Here is a 17,358-nt window from a genome sequence, read left to right as displayed (position 1 = left end):
TGATCCCAAAGAGATGGGAAACAAATGAGTTGAGTTCTATAATTGATGCAGCTTATTGCCTGAAGAGTTTACAGCAATAGGGAGGGACAATTAAGTGGTCTCATAAGGTTGAAAAACAGAACTGGGAATTTGGGGGTGCCAAGGCTGCTAGTTTGTAGTCAGAGTATCAGAGAGTAAAGAGCTGAACAGAGAGAGAGAAAAAGAGAACTGCAGAGGGTCCCCTTTGAGTTTTCAGTAGCACATGTGTGTGAGGAAACTACCCAAAACTGGAAGGGAAAAACCACTGGAAATTATAAAGGGAACAGCCTTTAAAGCTCACACAGGGCCCAGAATATTTCCTGTTCCCACTATTCAGAGTACAAAGTATTGGATAGAGGTCTTGCCTCAGTAGCAGGACAGAATTAGCTCTAGATTAAGTGCTGCTCTAGCCCTGCCTAACAAAACTTTTAAAATAATACCTAAAAGGATCAACTGTTTCTAAATTTGTTTCTCTCCTATATGAGTAGACAGCTAAGAATCACCTGTCTATGTCCCAGAACAAAGTTCACAAATATTTATAGGAATGCAAAAATATCTGCACCTAACAAGGAAAAAATGTCAGTCTGGTATCCAATCAATATTTGTAAATAAATATGAGTAAATGAGTAAAATCCAGTCAATATTTGTAAATAAATATGAGTAAATGAGTAAAATCCATCAATTGGAATCAATACCAGAATAACACAGGTGATAGAATTAGTAGGCATGGACATTAAAATATTTAAATAACTGTATCCTATATGTTGAAGAACTCGAAGGAGTCAGCATATTAAGGAAAAGCAAAGGAAGAGAGAAAAAAGAACAAATCAAAATTCTAGAGTTGGAAAATACATTGGACAAAACTAACACTAGAATAGACATTGCAGAGTAAAAAATTAGTGAATTTGAAGACCATGGCAATAGAAACCATCAAAATAAAACTTGGAGAAAAAAGACTGAAACAAAAGTGAACAACCATGGGACAACTTCACTCAGAGTAATGTAAGTATAACTGAAGTCTCCAAAGGAGGGGAAGGAGAGACATTTTAAAAACAATACTTAAAATAAGGACCTACTGTATAGCACAGGGAACTCTACTCAGTACTCTGTAATGACCTATATGGGAAAAGAATCTAAAAAAGAGTGGATTCATGTATATGTATAACTGTTTCACTTTGCTGTACACCTGAAACTAACATAACATTGTAAATCAGCTATACTCCAATAAAAATTATTAAAAAAAAAAAAAACTTAAAAAGAAAACTTTAAACAATGGCTGATTTTTTTTCCCCCAAATTTAATGGAAACTATAAACCCACAGATTCAAGACGTTCAGTGGATTCTGAGCACAGGAAACATGATGAAAACTGCACAAAAGCACATAATCATTGTTTAAAACCAGTGATAGAAAAATCTTAAAAACATCCAGACCTTAGGCTCAATTTTCTTTTTTAAAAAATAATTTTATTTTTTTATTTTTATTTTATTTATTTATTTTTTGTCTGTGTTGGGTCTTTGCTGCTGTGCACGGGCTTTCTCTAGTTGGGACGAGCAAGGGCTACTCATCGTTGTGGTGTGCGGACTTCTCATTGTGGTGGCTTCTCTTGTGGAGCATGGGCTCTAGGCCCACGAGCTTCAGTATTCAGTAGTTGCAGCACGCAGGCTCAGTAGTTGTGGCTTGTGGGCTCTAGAGCCCAGGCTCAGTAGTTGTGGCGCACAGGCTTAGTTGCTCTGTAGCATGTGGGATCTTCCCGTACCAGGGATCGAACCAATGTCCCCTACATTGGCAGGTGGATTCTTAACCACTGTGCCACCAGGGAAGTCCATAGGCTCAATTTTCTGTGAACCTAAAACTGCTCTGAAGAAGTCTGTTTAAAAAAAAAGCTGTCAGAAAGAAAAGACACACATAGAAGGGGGAAAAAAGGTAATTATAAAAAAAATACGTAGTTAATCCAAAAGAAGAAAAAAAGGAAGTGGAAACAAAGGATAGAGATGATTAGAAAACATATGAAAGAATGGTGGGTTTAAACCTAACTATAGCAATCACATTAAATGTTACTGATCTAGACACCCTGTTTAAAAGGCAGAGATTAACAGATTGTTAAAGCAGACCTAAATTTATATGCAACCTCTAAGAAACCCATTTAAAAAATAAAAAGCCACAAAATAGGTTAAAATAAAATAATTTTTTTTAAGTATGCTAACAATGGGACTTCCCTGGTGGCACAGTGGATAAGACTCCACACTCCCAATGCAGGGGGCCAGAGTTCGATCCCTGGTCAGGGAACTAGATACCACATGCATGCCGCAACTAAGAGTTCACATGCCACAACTAAGGAGGCCACGTGCTACATCTAAGAAGCCGGCAAGCCGCAACTAAGACCCGGTGCAACCAAATAAATAAATAAATAATGTTTAAAAAGACTGTGAACAGCTTCAAGAAAAAAAAAAAGAGAGAGAGAGCACTGGTGTTTTAAAAAAAAAATAAAGTATGCTAACAATGAAAAAAAGCTGGATGGGCTTTGTTAATATCAGACAAAGTAGATTTTAGAGCAAGAAATAATTCTTCTAGTTAAGGGATAAGGAATAATTTATTTTATAATAATAATAGGGTCTGTTCATCAATATGGTGTAATAGAGCTAAACATTTATGCACTTAATAGCAGAGCTTCAAAATACATGAAGCAAAAAACAGATTTCAAGAAGAAATAGACAGGTACAGTTATAGTTGCAAATTCCAGTACACTTTCACAATAATTGGTAGAACAAGTAGACAGAAAATTGCTAAAACTATCAGCCAACTTGACCAATTGACCTTTATAGAATATTCCATTCTTTTAAAGTGAACATGAAACATTTACCAAGATGTATTCTGTGGCCATTTTTTAAAGTCTCGATAAATTTAGGAAGATTCAAATCACAAAGTATATTCTGTGACCACAGTGTAATTAAGTTAGAAATCAGTAGCAGAAAGATCCCTGGAAATATTTGGAAAGTAAATAAAAGCACTTCCAAATAAATGAAGAAATTAAAAGAATATTTAGGAAATACATTAAACTGAATGAAAATGAAAATTCAAGACATCTATGTCTGCATGATGCTGCTTAAGCAGTACTTAGAGGAAATTTATAGTATTTAAAACATCCATATTAGAAAAGAAAAGAAAGATTTCAAATCAATGATTTCAGCTAAGCCATTTTAATAAACTAGAAGGGAAGAACAGGTGAGATCCAGAGTAAGTAAATGAAAAGAAATAATAAAAGTCAAAGCAGAAATCAGTGAAATAAAAAATAAAGAAAAACCAATGAAATAAAAAGTTAATTCGTTGAGAATACCAATAAAATAGGTGAACCTTTAGCAAGACTGACAGGGTAGTCGGGAGGCAGAAAAGACACAAATTATCAATATTGAGAATGACAGAGATGGTATCTCTATACATTTTACAGATATTAAAAAGAAGGTAGTATTATGAACAAATACATACAAATAAATTCAACACATTAAAGTGAAAAAATTTCTTGAAAGACACAAGTTTTCAAAGCTCACTCAAAAAAAACTACGTAACCTGAAAACCCTATATTTCTTAGGAAAATTTAGTTTATAGTTACTAGCCTTCCCACAAAGACTCAGATGGCTCCACTGGTGAATTTTACCAATCATTTGAGGTAGAAACATTACCAATTCTACACAAACTTCTAGAAAATTGAATAGAAAGGAATACTTCCCAAATCATTTTATGAGACCAGCATTACTTATACCCCAACCAAAGACATTACAAGAAAAGAAAGCTACACACCAATATCCTTCATTAACATAGATGCAAAATCTTAGCAAGATTTTAGTAATTACAACCCAACAGTATACAAAAAAAGTAATACATCATGACCAAGTGGATTTCATTTCAGTAATGCAGGGTTGGTGTAACATTTGGAAATCAATCAGTGTAATTTACTATATTAACAAAATTTAAAAGGTGAACCACACGTTCATCTCAATAGATGTAGAAAAAGCATTTGACGAAATCCAATATTCATTTCTGATCAAAGCATTCAGCAAATTTGAAATAGAAGGAAATACCTTTAACATCTTTGAAAAACTTATCCCTGGTATCAAACTTGGTGGAGAAAAAATGGCTTTTCTTACTTAGATTAGGAAAAATACAAAGATTTCCCTTTCACCACTTTTATTCAACAGTGTGCTAGAGGTTCTAGCCAGTGCAACAAGGCAAGAAAGATAAAGGAATCCAGAGTGGGAAGGAAGAAGTAAAGCTGTCTTTATTCACCAGCAACATAATTGAAATTTTATAGGAAATTCTGTGATAGCTACAAAATGCTACTGGAACAAAAAGTAAGGCTTAATAGTAAGGTTCCAGGATATAAGATCAGTATTTAAGAATCAATTGTGTTTCTCTGTGCTATCAATGAACAATTGAAAGTTGAAATTTAAAAAGCTGTACCATTTGCAGTAGCATCAGACCCTGTGAAATACTGTGGCAGAAATCAGACAAAAGCAGTAACAGATGTGTACAATGATAACTATAAAACATTGCTGAGAGAAATGAAAGAAGACCTAAATAAGTGGAGAGAGTCACTATTTTCATGGATTAGAAGACACAATATTGTTAATAAAACAGTTCTCCCTAAAATGATCTATAGATTCAGTGCAGTCTAAATCAAAATCCCAGCAGGATTTTTTTTAGAAATTATCAAGATTATTCTAAAATTCACATGGAAATGCAAAAGACCTAGAATACAGCCAAACAATTTTTTAAAAAAGAAAAGGTCGGGGACTTCCTGGTGGTCCAGTGGTAAAGAATCTGCCTTCCGATGCAGGGGACGTGGGTTTGATCCCTGATTGGGGAACTAAGATCCCACATGCCGCAGGGCAACTAAGCCTGTGCACCACAACTACTGAGCTCGTGCACCTCAACCAGAGAGCCCACGTGCAGCAAACTACAGAGCCCACGCACTCTGGAGCCCGCATGCCCTGGAGCCTGCACGCCACAACTAGAGAGAAAAAACCCGCACACCACAACACTAGAGAGAAGCCCGAGTGCCACAACTGGGGAGAAGCCCGCACACCGCAACGAAAGATCCCGCATGCTGCAACTAAGACCCGATGCAGCTGAAAAAAATAAAATAAATTTTAAAAAATAAATAAATAAAAATAAATATATGTATAAAACAAGAAGAACTTGTGAATTCTTTTAAAAAAATAAATAAAAAGAAAAAAAAGAAGAAAGAAAAGGTCACAAGGCTTATACTGTGTAGTTTCAATGCTTATTATAAAACTACAGTAATCCAGGCAGTCTTATACTATTGGCATAAGATAAAGAGATTATTGCAAGAGAGTTGAACATCCAGAAATAGACCTGTACATGTATATGGTCAATTGATTTTCAACAGTGGTTCAGAATGAGAAAGTGGCTTTGGCCTTCTAAATAGCAACACTGGACATTAGAAGAATTTCAAAGAGGGATGGTATTTTCAACCTAAATACATATATAGTCAGTCAAGAACTATCAATTAAAACTAATTATTTTCAACCTAAATACATACATAGTTAGTCAAGAACTAACAATTAAATACATATATAGTTAGTCAAGAACTATCCATTAAAACAAAGTTGTATACCAGAAGAGGAGAGCATAGGATACAGAAAATAGATTCTAGCACAGCATAAAAGTGAAGGAATGACCTAGGACCAATAGCTGTGCCAGAAGCCTCCGCATAATAAACTACTGTAAATTAGAGCAAGAGGATCTGAGAGCAAGGTGGCTAGGTGGGGGAAAAAAAGGAACTGATGTGTTTGAATTTACAGAGAATATTATTGATAGGTGTGTGGCAGAAATGTTGTAAAAATAATTGGCGGAACCACAGAAGAACTGGGAAATCTTAAAATGTAACAGTTATTAATGTCAATAAAAAGGAAGAGTTAGAGTTGCTGCACAAGAAAGGTGATATGGTCCTTATAAACTACCTGTTTATATGGTGTATATTATCCCTAGTCATAGTAATGTAAATTGCTCTTTCTAGATGAGTATAGCTCACTGGAAATAGGACTTGATAGACTTTGTTTTCCAGATTGTTCAGCATCTGAGGTGTAGTTCTTTATTTATGAGAGAACGGATAATCTAAGGGGCTCTCTCTTCTGCCCTGAGGGCTTTTATTCAGGCCTGGTGCTGGGTCAGTCTGTGTGCCTCCTTAATCAGAACACAGGTTGACACCCTCCCCCTCCTCCCCCTTCCCCCAACCCTGGCCCTTGATGACAGAATAGGTTTCTGTACTTGTTTTGTCAGTTTCCTATCAACCAGTGTTTTTAGGGAAAATTTCTTTTTTAGAATAATTTTGTTCCTAATCTGTTTTGGGAAAATTATAAACATGATTATAAGTACCTTTATTAATCTTGTTTAAAGAGGCTCTTTTTTTAATGCCCTCTAGGAAGTAAGAAGAAAGAGAAGGAAAGGCCAGAAATTTCTCCTCCATCTGATTTTGAGCACACCATCCATGTTGGCTTTGATGCTGTTACAGGAGAATTCACTGTAAGTTTACCAAGTTGAGACTCATTTATAAAGCAGTACCCAAACCTTTCAGTATTAAATTTGAAGTTAACTTTTCTATCCACACGTTAACTGTGAATTCTTAGTGCTTTTCTCTTCTTACAAAAGTGTTTGTGTTTAGATGTGTTCTTTTCCTAGGGAGCTGAGTCTATTGATTATAATTTGCAAAATAGATTTAGAAAACCAGACATTTTAGAATTTAGTCATACCTACAATTATGTAGATTGATTTGTTTTATATATTTTCTCACTTTCCTCTGGAAATTGATCTAATTAGAGCAATTCAAAACAACTAATTTCTGAATATCTTTTTGTTAGGGCATGCCAGAACAGTGGGCTCGATTATTACAGACCTCCAATATCACCAAACTAGAGCAAAAGAAGAATCCTCAGGCTGTGCTGGATGTCTTAAAGTTCTATGACTCCAACACAGTGAAGCAGAAATACCTGAGCTTTACTCCTCCTGGTAAGATATCAGACCGTGGTAAAAGGCTGACTTAAATGGGATTGTAGAGTTGTGGAGCACTTCTGGATAAAAAGATTGCTTCTGGAAAAATAAAAAAGCTAAGCTACTTTTTTCCCTGCATAGATCCTGCCTTTTGTAAACTCATTGGGGCAGCTCTTATGCATAATTTGGAGTTTGGGGATTATATTAATCTCTTAGTTTTGCCAAAAGTGGGTGTTTGGGCCTTTTGTTTATTTGTTTTTTCTCTTTACTGCTTTTGAATGAGTTCAGCAATAGAAGGGAAAGAGGCTGATTTTGAATGAGTTCAGCAATAGAAGGGAAAGAGGCTGATTTATAGGCATGTTTGTACTGGAAATATATTTATTGTCAGTGGGACAGGTTGTTTTACTATATATAAACGCACAGACTTTGAAGTAAAAAATGTTTGCTCAAAAATTGAAACTCATCACATATATAAACATAAAATAAGCGTTAGAACTAAAAGTATTTATTCCTCAGAATTGGAATATCATCAGGTAAGAATTGGAGAATAGTGGGGGTTTTTAAAGTTTATTTGTTCAAATAAGGATTAGAATAAAATCCATACATTACAGTTGACTGTGGTATCTCTTGCATCTCTTGTTATTTAGGCTTCCCCTCCCTTACGTTGGTTGCTCTCATGCTCTCCTTTTCTTGCAGTTTATTTGTTAAACAGAATCATTTGTCCTGTTTCCCTCAGTGTAGATTTTGCTAATTACATCACAGGTTATCATTTAATATGTTTCTCTGTCCTCTCAAGTCATACATGTAGTTTTAAAAAACAATATGATTGAGCTAAAAATCATACATGTAGTTTTAATTAATTGTACTTATTTGATTGATTGCATTCTCGCAGAAATAAGGGCTGTGTTGAAGGAAGAAATAGAGCCCACTTGGTAAATCTTGACCTTTTTTACATAGTCTAGTACAACCTTAGCAAAAGGTCAGATTTGTCCCCAACTTTCTTGTCAACTTCTAAGTCTGTGTAAATGAATAATCTTTTTTTTAATCAGTGTTTGAACAGAGAATGGTATATTCACATGTGTGTGTGTCTGGTCATTTTAAAAGGTAAAACAAAACTTGCTCTTCTAAACTCCAGAATGAATATTGTGATATTTAGTCTTCATGAACTGTGTTTTGTCTTCAGGGATTTGCTTTCATACTGATCAAAATTTTATGTCAGTAATTTTCCTTTGCCGAGTTACTGTTGGTTTCTTTAAGTTCCTTGATAGGCAGTTTGCTGGAGAAAAATATTATGAATAGACTTCTGTTTTATTTTAATAAATACAGGTATAGTTTTAAATAAAATTTTTTTATTAAGGTATAATTTCATGCTGCAAAATTCACTCACTTGAAGTATACAATTCAATGATTTTTAGCAAATTTACAGAGTTCCATTAAATTTGAGGTTTATAATGTGTAAATTCTTGTTTGAATACTGATATTGTTTTTCTCAAGACTTAATTCAACTTAAAATGAAATCAGTCTAAGAACTTTTTACTTGCTCTGCTTTATCTTTTTTCCTTTTATTGTATAAAATTGTTTTATTTTTTGAATTGTTAACTTAGCATTATTTTCTGTTTTGTATTCAGAGAAAGATGGCTTCCCATCTGGAACACCAGCAGTAAGTTAATATGTTATTTCTTATAGCTCTTGTTCTACTTTAAGTTACCCAAAACAAGTCTCAGTTTTTATTTTACTTTCTGAAATAAATTACAGCCTCCAGAAATAGCTACTTAATATTGATATATGTTTTTAGCTAGCCACTTGATTATTTGAGGAAGCCATGTTAAGCAAATAGAAGTTCCTCAGATGATGCTTAAAGTAACTAAAGCTTATGATCTTTAGAGCAGTTTAGCTACTTTTGATAATGTTTCCATATATAAACATGAATACAGAGAACTTGCCAGCATTTTCCTCTGGCATCATCCTACTGAATATAGACTATGGAAATATACTGAACAATAGAAGCCTGTCAGAATCTTCAGAGTTGTCTGAAACTTTATCTAAGTTATCATGTAAGCACAAATACCTCTTGCAAACTAGCTATTTTATTTTCAATTCCTCAATTAGGACACAGTCTCCTGGAGTTATTTGAAGACTATATGTAATAACATGTAAAGTACCTACTTAGCATACACCTGGCATATAATAAGCTCTGTATAAAGGATAATGCCTTCCTCTTTTGCTTTGTTAGCCACAACTTCTTCTGGTAAATCTAGCTGTTTTAAATAGCCAGAAATCTGACTTATACAAAGTCCAGAGGATTTTTGTTTTTGGTCTTAACTGAAATGATGTTTACTTTTTGGGCTTGTTAAAACGGTATAAAATTCTCTATAAAAGGTATGAATTCCCTCTTAAGAATATTTGGTATTTACTGTATACATTTGTTTCATAAACTTTTCTGTAACGTATAGAATTACCTTTACTTTTTAAATGATTAGATTAGAACCCCTGAGGTTTTATTGCTTTGAAACGAGCTATTAAATATTTTTCAAGTATGGTGAAAAAGAGAGATAGTCATATTTTAAAGTGTTGTTATATTTGACTTGTCTTCCTCACTTTGTTCGTGTGATAAATGCAGCTGAATACCAAGGGTTCGGAAACAGCAGTGGTAGCAGAAGAAGACGATGATGATGAAGAGACTCCTCCTCCTGTTATTGCCCCACGACCAGATCATACAAAATCAGTGAGTTTCTGATTAGTGAATTGGGTTGTGTGTGTCTGTGCATATGTATTTTAAAAAGCAGTCTGTATTTGACTTCCAGTGATTAATTTTTTAAAAGTCTTCAGGCTTAAAATGTTTTAATATGGGATATTTGACTAGGAGATCTTTACCTAAACACCACTCATCAAAAAACTAGTTTTTTGAAAACTAAAATCGAATGGATTCTTTAAAAGTTAAAATTCTTTTCTCATTTTGTTTTCTTTCTGTATTACACCATCTGTTCCAGAGAACTCATCTGTTTCTCTGCCTTTTTCTGTTTATCTCAGTGCAGAAAAGTACTGTATCTAAAACTTGGATCTTACCTTTTATCCAAAGCACATATTTAACTCCCATTTAACATTTCTCTTAAAGCCTTGGTATCATTCAAGAGGCTGCCGAGAGTGAAGTTTCTAACAGATATGGGAGAATTTTAACAATAAAAACCTTAGATAGATACAGAAAGAGTCCTGTCCCTCTCCCTGTACTAATACAAATAAAGTCCGGGGAGCATGATGAAGTGTTGGCACAATAGGTGGGTAAGGCTCTAAGGACTGCCATTGGATCCTCATCTAATGATAGAGAGCTCTATTTTCTTTACCACTTAGAACTGGCTGTTTGAAATGAAATGGTAGTTATCATAATTGTATAAAAAATTTTTGTGGAAATTAATAATAGTTATTTCAACATCAGGGTTTCTTTGCTCCTTATTTCTCTCTTGTAGAAAAAATACGATTTTTAACTTGTAATTCTTTTTGCTTCATTTCTGGCATATTATTTTCAATCTGGTTACACTTAAATTTCATTCACAGATCTGCTGTTTTGCTAGACAGACTTTTAAAATATATACATGAACGTGCCAAAGAAAAGTGTTTCACATTGCATTTCAGTTATCAGTCTTTTATAAGACAAGTCTGAAAATACTATTCTCATTCTTTAGAACACTGAGGACAACTTAGTTTTTGTCAAAAATCAAAGAACTGAATAGTGTACCAGTAAGAATACCTAAAAATATTTTTCCTCAAGTCTCGGTAATTAACTGTTTCTCTGCAGATTTATACACGGTCTGTAATTGATCCTATTCCTGCACCAGTTGGTGATTCTAATGTTGATAGTGGTGCCAAGACTTCAGACAAACAGAAAAAGAAGGCCAAAATGACAGATGAAGAGATTATGGAGAAATTAAGTATGTTAACTACATTTTACATTATTCTTAAATTGTTAACAGCCCCTGAAACATTTGGCCTAGATGGATCTTAATTTATGTCTTATATGTTGGCTTAAGACATAAAAAATAAATTGTTTTCTTTTAGGAACAACAGCTTCAATTAATGTAGTAAAGCCAAAATAATACTCTTCTTTGCTTTCTTATTATTATGTGCTGGCTAGTGAGCAGCATCTTTGCAAAATAGTCAGTACTTTGGGGAGCAATACTTCTTCTCAAAGGGCCAAATCTATGGGTCCTAGTTGGAAACTTTATCAAAGGAAGTTTGTATATATTTATGCACACCTGTAGAATAAAATATGTCCCTAAATAACTAAACAAAATGGTCTATATAGATAATATGTGTAAGCATAAAATATATTTTTTTCTCTTCTCCTTTTTCATCCATCAGCTATCATTGGCCTGGATCAAGCACTGGAAATAATACACACAGTGCCAGAGAGGGTAGCAATAATGTCTCATTACAAGTCTATAGCAACTTTAGTTATAAAGGATACTAACCTAGGGGGATCAAGGAAAAATATTATATATTGGCAGTAGGCTTGAGGTTGGGTACCTATGTAAAACTGGATTATTTCTGTGAATTTTTTTGATATACCCCTCTCTCCTTTTACCTAGTGAAAGTTTAAGTGAAAATTTAGTGTGTTTTTCTCATGTTTTGACTTACTGTTAATACAAATATAAGTTAGAGTTTTATGTACAATACCCTAACTTTAATATCTGTTTCTCAAGAAAAATCTCAAATAAACAAACTAACCTTACGCCTAAAGCAACTAGAGATAGAAGAACAAACAAAACCTAAAGTTAGTAGAAGGAAAGAAATCATAAAAGATCAGAGCAGAAATAAATGAAATAGAGACAAAGAAGACAGTAGCAAAGATCAATGAAACTAAAAGCTGGTTCTTTGAAAAGATAAACAAAATTGATAAACTTTAGCTAGAATCATCAAGAAAAAAAGGGACAGGACTCAAATCAATAAAATTAGAAATGAAAAAGGAGAAGTTAAACGGACACCACAGAAATACAAAGGATCATAAGAGACTACTACAAGCAACTGTATGCCAATCAAATGGACAAGCTGGAAGAAATGGAAAAATTCTTAGAAAAGTACAACCTTCCAAGACTGAACCAGGAAGAAATAGAAAATATGAACAGACCAGTCACAAGCACTGAAATTGAAACTGTGATTTAAAAACTCCCAACAAATAAAAGTCCAACACCTGATGGCTTCACAGGCGAATTCCATCAGACATTTAGAGAAGAGCTAACTCCTGTCCTTCTGAAACTGTTCCAAAAAATTGCAGCAGAAGGAAAACTCCTAAACTCATTCTGTGAGGCCACCATCACCCTGATACCAAAACCAGAGAAAGATACCACAAAAGAAGAAAATTACAGCCAGTATCACTAATGAACATATCACTGATGCAAAAATAAGCAACAATAGCAATCCAGATCCAATAATACCGTAAAAGTATCATACACCATGATCAATTGGTATTTATACCAGGGATGCAAGGATTTTTCAGTATCCACAAATCAAGCAGTGTGATACACCACACCAACAAATTGAAGAATAAAAACCATATGATCATCTCAACAGATGCAGAAAAAGCTTTTGACAAAATTCGGCATGCATGTATGATAAAAACTCTCCAGAAAGTGGGCATAGAGGGAACATACCTCAACATAATAAAGGGCATATACTACAAACCTACAGCTAATATCATACTCAATGGTAAAAAGCTGAAAGCATTTCGTCTAAGATCAGGAACAAGACAGGGATGTCCACTCTCGCCACTATTATTCAACATAGTTTTGGAAGTCCTAGCTACCGCAGTCAGAGAAGAAAAAGAAATAAAAGGTATCCAAACTGGAAAAGAAGAGGTTAAACTGTCACTGTTTGCAGATGACATGATAGTATGCATAGTAGATCCTAAAGATGCTACTAGAAAACTACTAGAGCTAATCAATGAATTTGGTAAAGTTGCAGCTTACAAAGTTAATATACAGAAATCTGTTGCATTTCTATACACTGACAACAAAAGATCAGAAAGAGAAGTTCAAGAAACAATCCCATTTACCATTGTATCAAAAGAATAAAATACCTAGGAGTAAACCTACCTAAGGAGACAAAAGACTTGTACTCCGAAAACTATACGATGCTGATGAAAGAAATCAAAGAAGACAAAGAGATGGAAAGATACACCATGTTCGTGGATTGAAGAATCAATATTGTCAAAATGACTATACTACCCAAGGCAATCGACAGATTCAGTGCAATCCCTATCAAATTACCAATGGCATTTTTCACAGAACTAGAACAAAAAAAATCATAAAATTTGTATGGAGACACAAAAGACCCCAAATAGCCAAGGCAATCTGGAGAAAGAAAAACGGAACTGGAGGAATCAGGCTCCCTGACTTCCGACTATACTACAAAGCTACAGTCATCAAAACAGTATGGTACTGGCACACAAATAGAAATATAGATCAGTGGAACAGGATAGAAAGCCCAGAAATAAACCCATGCACCTATGATCAATTAATCTACAACAAAGGAGGCAAGACTACACAATGGTGGAAAGACAGTCTCTTCAACAAATGGTTGTGGGAAAACTGGACAGCTACATGTAAAAAAATGAAATTAGATCATTCTTTAGCACCATATACAAAAATAAGCTCAAAAATGGATTAAAGACCTAAATGTGAGACTGGACACTCTAAAATTCCTAGAGGAAAACATAGGCAGAACACTCTCTGACATAAATCGCAACAATATCCTTTTCGATCTGTCTCCCAGAATAATGGAAATAAAAACAAAAATAAACAGACGGGACCTGGTTAAACTCAGAAGCTTTTGCTCAGCAAAGGAAACCATAAACAAAGTGAAAAGACAACCCACAGATTGGGAGAAAATATTTGTAATTGATGTGACTGACAAGGGATTAGTCTCCAAAATTTACAAACAGTTCATGAGGCTTAATATCAAAACAAACAACTCAATCAAAAAATGGGCAGAAGACCTAAATAGACATTTCTCCAAGAAGACACAGGTGGCCGAGAGACACATGAAAAGATGTTCAACATCGCTAATTATTAGAGAAATGCAAGTCAAAACTACAATGAGATATCACCTCACACCAGTCAAAATGGCTTTCATCAAAAAATCCACAAGCAATAAGTGCTGGAGAGGATGCGGAGAGATGGGAACCCTCCTACACTGTTGGTGGGAATGTGAATTGGTACAATCATTATGGAGAAGAGTATAGAGGTTCCTTAAAAACCTAAAAGTGGAGCTACCACATGACACTACAGTCCCACTCCTGGGCATATATCTGGAGAAAAACATGGTCCGAAAGGATGCATTCACCCCAGTGTTCATTGGAACACTGTTTACAATAGCCAAGACATGGAAGCAACCTAAATGTCCATCAACAGAGGAATGGATAAAGAAGATGTGGTACATACATACAATGGAATATTACTCAGCCATTAAAAAGAATGAAATAGTGCCATTTGCAGCACCACGGATGGACCTAGAGATTGTTATATTGAGTGAAGTAAGTCAGAGAAAGAGAAGTATCATATGATATCCCTTATATGGGCAATCTAAAAAGAAATGATACAAATGAACTTATTTACAAAACAGAAACAGACTCACAGACTTAGAGAATGAACTTATGGTTACCAGGGTGGATGGATGGGGGAAGGGATAGTTAGGGAGTTTGGAATCGACATGTAGACACTGCTATATTTAAAATGGATAACCAGGGACTTTCCTGGTAGCACAGTTGTTAAGAATCCGCCTGCCAATGCAGGGGACATGGATTCGATTGCTGGTCCAGGAAGATCCCACATGCCATGGAGCATCTAAGCCCATGCGCCACAGCTACTGAGCCTGCATGCCACAACTACTGAAGCCTGCGGTCCTAGAGCCCGTGCTCCAGAACAAGAGAAGCCACAGCAATGAGAAGTCTGTGTACCACAACAAAGAGTAGCCCCCGCTTACCGCAACTAGAGAAAGCCCTTGCATAGCAACGAAGACCCAACACAACCAAAAATTTTAAAAAAAATTTTAATTAAAAAAAAAAAAGGATAACCAACAAGTACCTACTGTATAGCACAGGGAACTCTGCCCAATGTTATGTGGCAGCCTGGATGGGAGGGGAGTTTGGGGGAGAGTGGATACATGTAAATGTATGGCTGAGTCCCTTTGCTGTGCACCTGAAACTATCACAACATTGTTAATCAGCTATACTCCAAAGTGAAATTAAAAGTTAAATAAAGTAAAATAAAACCTGTTTCTTAGTTGTGACATAGTGAACTTTCCTAAAACAGATGTATGATTAGTTCACATTAGAGTAATGTTCATAGTAATAAATGGTTTCCTAAATATATTGAAAGATATAAGATACATGAGAAGAGTCAGAAAAGCCATTTAGGGTTTTTCATTTGGATATTTTATATATATATAAATATTTATTTTTTTTCTCAGTAAGTAGTTTTATAACTTATCGTTAGTTTAGTACATTTCAGTGGAGTATGAAAAGTAGGATGACCAACTTTTCCTTTCCCCGGGAATTTACCAGTTTTAAGACTGAACATGCCATATGCTAAAACCCCCTTAGTCTCAAGAAAACTAGTACTGTTGGTCATTCTAAAACGTGGTCGTTTTTGAGAAGGTGGGATAATCAAGACATTAGTTAGGAGGTCTAACCTAGTGGAAATAATGTGTCTTCTTGCTTCTGATACTTTTTTATTTTTATTGTTTCTTTAGTGTTTGAAACATACATTATTTTTGAAACTTAGTGTTATGTTTGAAAACTGTTCTAAAATCAGTGGAGGTTATTAAAAGAAATAATGTTATCAGAATTAGTTTACAATTTTTAAATGCTTGACTGAGTTTCCAACTTTTTGTTGTTTTTGTTTAAAATAGGAACTATTGTAAGCATAGGTGACCCTAAGAAAAAATACACAAGATATGAAAAAATTGGGCAAGGGTAAGTATTTGTGACTGTATTACCAGAATATTCATTATTTGCTGTGTGTCCAGCATGATATCTCTTTTGCCTGCCGACATTGAGCACTTCTGGTATTCTATGAGTAGTATCCTTGGATTTGTGTAAATAAGTAATGCGTTTATTTCTAGATGCTATTAAAATACTGTACTACTTAGCACTGATTGTACATTGTTTCTTCTTAAGTGTTATTTTGCGTTGGTGATAAGAAATTAGATGGGTGGGAAAATTGCCCGGTAAATATTTAAAAGACAGTAAGAAAATTTACTACAGGATTATAGTTTTGAAAAACCTGTATTTTAATCACGTCATTGAGTATGGATATTTAATTCTACTGATCTTCTGATTTTGTTCAATAATTTGTATTTTTTAAAAGATTATTATTATTATTTTTTTGGCTGTGCCACACGGCTCATGGGATCTTAGTTCCCCGAGCAGGGATTGAACCCAGGCCCCCTGCAGCGGAAATGTGGAGTCCCTAACCACTGCACCTCCAGGGAATTCCCAATAATTTGTATTTTTAAACTATGCTAACTGAAATCTTTTTTTCTGTTGCTTGGGAGCAAATGAACATCTTGAATTTTTAATGTTATTAATCTCTGGAAAGTGTTCTGTGAGTTTAGAAAGTGAGCTTGAGTCTTTTTGAAAACCTCCTTATGAATTTCTTTTTAAAAACCAAATTCACTTGCAGCACTGGTTTTAATAACAAGAAATTGAAAATCATGTTAATATTTTTCTGCCTGAGAATGGATAAATTGTAAATAGTATGATGGATAATATATGTAATAATTACAGATGAACAAGGATAACACCTATCCATATGGATGACCATCCCCAATCCAGTGTTGAATTAAAAAAGCAAATTACAGGAAAATACATAAAATGAAATCATTTATATGAAGTTAAAAAATTATGTGAAACATTTTCTATAGTGGTACACACCTATGGGCCTAATAAAGTATAGAGAAATATATGTAAATGATGCACATCAAATACAGAATAAATACCCAATATAGATTACTTTTGGGAGGAGGTAGGATGCCTTTGGAAAGGGCACATAAGAACCTTCAAATTTGTTTATAGTTCTTTGTTTCTTAAACAGGGCAGTGGATCCATGAGTATATGTGACTTTTTTCTTTCTTTTATCTTTTTTTCTGTATTTGTAGATCTGAAATTTATGACAAATTTCTAACATAAGTTTTGGCCACAAGAATTACCTCTTTTTCTTATTTTTTCCCCCGTGTTTTTGCTTTTACTTCTTTTAAAGATGTTCAGTCTTAAACGTTCTTTAACCTCTTTTTAGTTGTTCTGAGTATAAAGTCTTTGGATGTTATAAATGAGAATGATTTAG

General features: G+C 34.4%; 1 protein-coding gene across 8 annotated transcripts in view; it reads left to right on the top strand.

Moving 5' to 3' along the window:
* Window positions 1–17,358, top strand: part of PAK2 (p21 (RAC1) activated kinase 2) — a 96,851-nt gene that overhangs the window by 59,794 nt on the left and 19,699 nt on the right. For all 8 annotated transcript variants that reach the window (XR_008617293.1, XM_007115304.3, XM_007115307.4 and 5 more), the window contains 6 exons: window positions 6,459–6,559; window positions 6,895–7,042; window positions 8,653–8,684; window positions 9,645–9,749; window positions 10,818–10,950; window positions 15,926–15,989. Coding sequence is in view for 7 of the 8 variants with exons in the window: in XM_007115304.3 (XP_007115366.1) it covers window positions 6,459–6,559; window positions 6,895–7,042; window positions 8,653–8,684; window positions 9,645–9,749; window positions 10,818–10,950; window positions 15,926–15,989 (583 nt within the window). In the remaining variant the exon portion in view is untranslated. The remainder of the gene's footprint in view (window positions 1–6,458; window positions 6,560–6,894; window positions 7,043–8,652; window positions 8,685–9,644; window positions 9,750–10,817; window positions 10,951–15,925; window positions 15,990–17,358) is intronic.

This window comes from Physeter macrocephalus, chromosome 1 (genome assembly GCF_002837175.3).
Source record: "Physeter macrocephalus isolate SW-GA chromosome 1, ASM283717v5, whole genome shotgun sequence".
NCBI lineage: Eukaryota > Metazoa > Chordata > Mammalia > Artiodactyla > Physeteridae > Physeter > Physeter macrocephalus.
Note: the sequence above shows the minus strand (reverse complement) of the source record. Positions and strands in the feature narration are given on the sequence as shown.